The 5,864-nt window shown below is 37.3% G+C and overlaps 1 protein-coding gene across 4 annotated transcripts in view; it reads left to right on the forward strand.

Moving 5' to 3' along the window:
* Positions 584-5,864, forward strand: part of LOC109235264 (fumarate hydratase 1, mitochondrial) — a 10,887-nt gene continuing 5,606 nt past the window's right edge. Inside the window, exons 1-4 of one of the 4 annotated variants that reach the window (XM_019401315.1) lie at positions 584-1,140; positions 1,888-2,055; positions 3,901-4,018; positions 4,173-4,322. In XM_019401315.1, coding sequence (XP_019256860.1) covers positions 1,910-2,055; positions 3,901-4,018; positions 4,173-4,322 — 414 coding nt within the window. In that variant the 5' untranslated portion in view covers positions 584-1,140; positions 1,888-1,909. The remainder of the gene's footprint in view (positions 1,141-1,887; positions 2,056-3,900; positions 4,019-4,172; positions 4,323-5,864) is intronic. The other 3 variants (XM_019401317.1, XM_019401316.1, XM_019401314.1) reach the window with 3 other exon arrangements.

Consider the following 5,864-nt stretch of genomic DNA (forward strand, 5'->3'; position numbering starts at 1 on the left):
AAGGTGAAATTTTTTTTTATGCAAGATGGGCATGGATCTAAAACATGGGTCAAGTTGGGCGGGTTGGGTTATGACCTATTGTTTAGCCCATCTTGACCCAGCCCATCTTAACCCAAGTACACTTTGGGCTGGATTGACAAATGACTCATTTATTGACCTAACCCATCATATTATGCTGGAGTTTCAGCATAAGTATACTTGAACTCCAGCATATTATATTGGAGTTCCAGGATAGTATGCTGGAACTCCAGCATAATATGATGGAGTTCCAACATAAGTACACTAGAACTCCAGCATAATATACTGGAGTTCCAGCAAGTATATTGGTCCAGTATAATATACTGGACCAGTATATTATACTGGAGCCAACAAAGTACATCGGTCCAGCATAATATGCTGGAGTTCATACACAAGTGCACCGAACTCCAGTATATTACGCTGGAGCGGTCTCTATTACAGCAAAACGGTGGCTCTTTTTCATTGACTTGGTAAATGCTGGCAATTTTTGATTCACCAGTCCGAAAACTAGCTATACCGTACTATTTTTACCACAATTATTCAAAGTGGCCCAATTGCCAAATCAGCCTAAACCTACAGAATCCGCCCCTAGCCCAAGCTCCCAAACGACGCCATTCAACCAGCCGTCCCCCTCTAACTTCTTCTTCTCCAAACAGACAGAGCTTCACCATCTCCTTCAAAAAAAAAACCGTAGAAGCCGTCACCCCTATCCCCAACTCTGTCAAGCACGAACCCCTTCCTCTTTACAACCAAAGAAAACCCTAGCCGCCCTTATTCCCCTTATCCTATCCGAATCGAACCCCCTCCAGTATACCCAAAAATTATTCGCCCCAAAAATCCTCACTCATTCACACACTCGCTGATTTCTCTCTTCATCCACGATTTCTTCACAAAGCAGCCTCCGAAAAAATAATGATTCAAAAATAGCTTTCCAAATTCAACTCTGAAATTTTTAGATCTGGTCCGATTTCTGTTGCATTACTTCTACAACTCCTGGGTGTTCGAGTTTGATTTCGATTTCAGAAATTGAAGCTGCATTTTGTTGATTCGGTTTTCGCTTAGAACCAGCTTTCCCTTCGCCTTTATTTATTTATTCAAGTTTGTCTCTACTGCTGTTTAGAGGTATTTATCTCAATCTCGAAATGTAATCGCTGTTTGGACATCCATGTGCTATAAATTTGCTGAAATTTGTTTGTGTATATATGGTGGAATTGTTCTCTGATGTTTTCTGTTGGTTCACTGTATTTTTTATTTTTTATTTTTTATTTTTGATTTTAGTTTCAGCGCGAAATGAGATATTGTCTATGCTAATATAGAATCATGTTTATTCTCTGATGCATCTGTTTGGTATTGTTGGATACTATGGCTTTGATTTCTCAGTTTCCACTTCTTCCTTTAATATATAATGGTGCTGGGTAAAAGAATGTATGTCAGACGCAAATGAATTAGTGTGTTTTATATGGATATTGATAGTTGAGGTTAGCTGCTTTTGCTGCTATGAGCTTACTTCTTGAGTATTTGTATGACTATGCTTCCACCGACCACTCCCTGTAGCTGGCCCATAAAGAAGTGATCAATTTATTTTTCCACCTACAGGAAATGTCAATGATTTGTTCTTTGTGTAGTTTTGTAATTAGCCATCATCTGTTTCTTGCTTACCTTTTGAAATGCTTGGAGCTTTTAAAGACATTCCTCTGGCACTCCTGAATGAGTCATCCTAAAGAATGCCAATGCATATGTTTTTCTGCTTGCAACTTCTTTACTTTTAATTCATCAGATCTGTACAAGTTGATGGACAATGTCAAATTCTATACTTGCAAAATATCTGCATTGATCTCGTTTTTTCTTTTTCTAATCTGTACTCATCAGAAGTGTGTAAAGCTGCAGAGATATGGCGATGTTAATTGCGGCACGTCGATTGTCAGCTGGATCAGCTTTATCAGATTCACTGCGTTATACCTCTTGCTGGCGGTTTTTCTCTACCTCTTTCAGGGAGGAAAAAGACACATTTGGTCCCATTCTCGTTCCATCTGACAAGTTCGTGCTTTCCTTTTCTCTCTATTTTTTTCCTTTATTCAGTACGCTTCCCCCTTTTCACATGTTTAATATTTTACCCGAGCTCTTTACATGTTCTTGTCGTGTTAATCTGAAATTTTGGAAAGCATAGTCAAATCGAAAAATGAATATAGAAGGAGGATCATAGTAAGTTGACAGTCAATATAAAATAATTATCAAACTGTTGAAATAAATGGGGACAGAGTGTTCGTATACTCAAGCCAAATTAATATAGGATTGAGCCATTGGTGATTGAATATTGAATGATTAATTGTGTGCTAAAGTCCTTTAGGGTTTTATGCTGTTCTAAGGGTTTGTCCTTGTTTCTAGTGAGAAGAAAGTAGGTTGCAAAGAGATTAACCAAAGTTATTTTTTTTTTTTGATAATGGGTGCGTTTTGTCAGCTTGCACCACCTCGACTTAGCTATCTGTGACCTTCCACCAGTGCATACACAAACACTTTTGTCCATCAAGACTTAAACATATTGGAAGAAATCACCTAGCTTTTTTTTTTGCTCTGTTGGGATTTGAACGCCGGTCTGCCATTGTCTATTCTAGCTTCATTGACCACTAGCCCACAAGCCATAACTTTTCGTTTAATAAGAATGTTTATGTTGCTAATGGATTTGATCGCACCTTGGAGTTCTTTTTGCTATATGGACGTGTTTTCTCTTCTGGTCTCTGCTTTATCAATAGAGAACAATCAGCTGTCTTCAACATAGATATGATGCAGAAGTTTTCCTAACTCCCTCCTTGACTAACTGAAACTCTAGTCTAGTGAGTATCAAAATGCTTCAATATAGAACAACCATAGGTTTCTGGACTGATAATACAACAGTTGTGCTAGAGTATATGCTACGTGTAGCTTTTCCTCTGATCAAGAGGTCATATACTATACCTGATCCAAAGTTGTGCTAGAGTATACGCTACATTTTCATCCTGAATTCACTGTTGAAAGGCTGAACTTAATTTTGCTAAGGTAGCTCAATATAACTAAGATAATCCATGGTGATTAGAGTTTGAAGCTCCCTTTTTAATATCTTTATTAAATTCTTCTGTAGAGAACCTTTTGGACGGGTGACCTTTAATCAATTAAATGTAACCTTCATGTCTTGCAATTCCATCAATCCAACTTGCTGTTTTTAGAATCTTGTACTGCCTCATTAATCGTTAATGTTAATAGAAAGTGATAATTTAGTTACCATTCTCTCATTTTGGCATAACAATGTTTCAAGGCATTGTTTCACTGGCTTGTGCATGGAGACAAGTTATTCTTATTGTTTTGGGTGACAAGCGGCATCCAATATCTTTATGATTTCTCTATTAAGCAAATCATGGTCTGCACTAGCTTATTAAATTTGTTGAGTTTGTCCATTTCTTTGACAAATTGTTGTTCAAGATAGCAATCTTTTTCTGTTAAGTAGGCTTGTTTTGCAAAGGATGTCATTAAATCTTGCGATCTTACTTAGTGGATTCCATTGTTTTTTGGGCGGTGATGGTTTTTTTTTTGGGGGATGGGGGGGGGGGGGTAGGAGGGGGGAGGGAGGTACCTAGTGTCCACCACGTGTCTCTTTACACTTACAGGGTTGGTTCTCTTCTCTTCTCTTTCTGTACGTTTGACATTGATGAACTAAAGAACTGATAATAGGTGTGAAATATCAGGTTGCTCTTGAAATTCTCTCTTTAAGTGTTACAATATTCAGAATTGGTAGTCAATCCTGTGCTCGATAAGGACAGACTTTATGGGCTATCTTCCAAGTGTGCAACTACACCATCTTGAGTTTCCTTCTAATTGTACTTTTTAATGTCTTTTTTGTATCTCCTCCAGGTTATGGGGGGCACAAACTCAAAGATCATTGCAGAATTTTGATATTGGGGGTGAGCGTGAAAGAATGCCCGAGCCAATCATACGTGCATTTGGTATTCTCAAAAAGTGTGCTGCCAAGGTTGGTTAATCTGTAATGCTGTTTCCTTCTTAAACAGTTCGTAACTTCTTCTTTATCTATTTCATTTTATCAAATTTTTGGTATAGTAAGTATGTGGTAATGCTTGACAGCAGTTGTTTTGGTCTTATTTTAACTTGTAGTTATGATATTGCAGGTGAACATGGAATATGGCCTTGACCGATCTATTGGAAAAGCAATAATGCAAGCTGCTGAAGAGGTTGCAGAAGGAAAGTTGAATGACCACTTCCCTTTGGTGGTTTGGCAAACTGGTAGTGGCACTCAAAGTAACATGAACGCTAACGAGGTAATCAGAAGTTCATGAACTTGCAGGTCCTATGAGGACTTGTTCTAAGCTTGAGCCTTATTAATTTGCTTCTAGCAGGTCCAGAAATAATCTTGTGAGAAAGCACGGGAGAAAATATTACTCCCTTTGTTCCAATTTATGTGAACCTGTTTGACTGGGCACGGAGTTTAAGAAAAGAAAAAATGAAGACTTTTGAAAATTGTGGTCCTAAACAAGTTAAAAAGGGGCCCAAAGTATTTGTGTGGTTATAAAAGCTTCTCATTAAGGGTAGAAGTGTAAGTTTAAGCTAAATTGTATCCAAATTTAGAAAGGGGTCATTCGTTTTGGAACGGACCAAAAAGGAAATAGGTTCATATAAACTGGAACGGAGGGAGTATTAATTATCTAAAGTGTTGTACAATGCCCTATTTATATACAGTGATTACAAAATAATAGGTATCTACTTCCGATGTGAGACACTATACATGACTAACTACTTAACAAATCTTAATGCTTAAAGTCCATTCAAAGAAACGGTCTTCATGGAAAAAACAAAATTTGATGCTCTAAAAGTTAGTTTAAGCTTTACTCCGTGATTAAGCTTGCCTCCTCCTATAGGACTTCTCATCTCGTTGTTACTAACTTGTTGTTTCTAGAAAAAAATATTATCACTTCAATGTGGACAAATTACAAACTATCTCTTGTACTATGACTCATTTGCAAATACTTCCAGGATGAACGTGTCCCTTAAATCTTATACTTGAGTATAAACAGTCATATGGGAACAAATTCATTACTGTCCTTTATAGCTACCAGAGGCAAGAAAAAAAATAAAACAAATAAGTTGGTACAGGGGAAAGGGTAAGGAATGCCAAATTCTTGTCTCACTTCACTTTACTATTTTTATTCCATCCTTTATGGAGTTCTCTTTATCTAAAGCCCGGTGTCCTAATTTTCAATGTTCTTGGGTTTCATTAGTTCCGGATTTGACGTGAAGCTTGATTAGAGAAGGTAGGAATTGGGCTATATTAAGAGTGGGAAGATTGCACATAAGGAGATGGGTGCAGTGACTGAGGTAGGTTTTGCCCACAATTAAGTATATGTAATTTCATTGGTGACTTCTATGTAATGCTTTTTCTTATCAAAAAGGTAATTTTATCTGTTTGTATTACATTATGGCATTATGCCAATCTTTTCGTAATTAAACAATGACTTTGGTGATACAAAGGGTGATGTTGGATACAAAAATTTGTCCGGTATGCTACCTGATGGAACCTAAGATTTCAAAATGTAGGTCTTAATATTAATACCGTGAATCAAATGTCCGAGCTCATTCCAAAGAATGTGCGATGTATTGGCAAACACCAGATGAATTTGAAAAAGTGTTCCTGGAGGCTGGATCTACTAATAAAAAAACTGTTCCCTAATCTTGATATGCAGAGCATGATCTATTTTAGTTTAGTGGCATGTAGTTAAGTATCCCACATTGGCTGAGGGAAATTTGTTGGTGTTTCCTTATATTGATTTTGGGTATCATCTTCTGAACTAACTTATGGGGGGGGA

The sequence above is a fragment of the Nicotiana attenuata genome, chromosome 12, assembly GCF_001879085.1.
Source record: "Nicotiana attenuata strain UT chromosome 12, NIATTr2, whole genome shotgun sequence".
NCBI lineage: Eukaryota > Viridiplantae > Streptophyta > Magnoliopsida > Solanales > Solanaceae > Nicotiana > Nicotiana attenuata.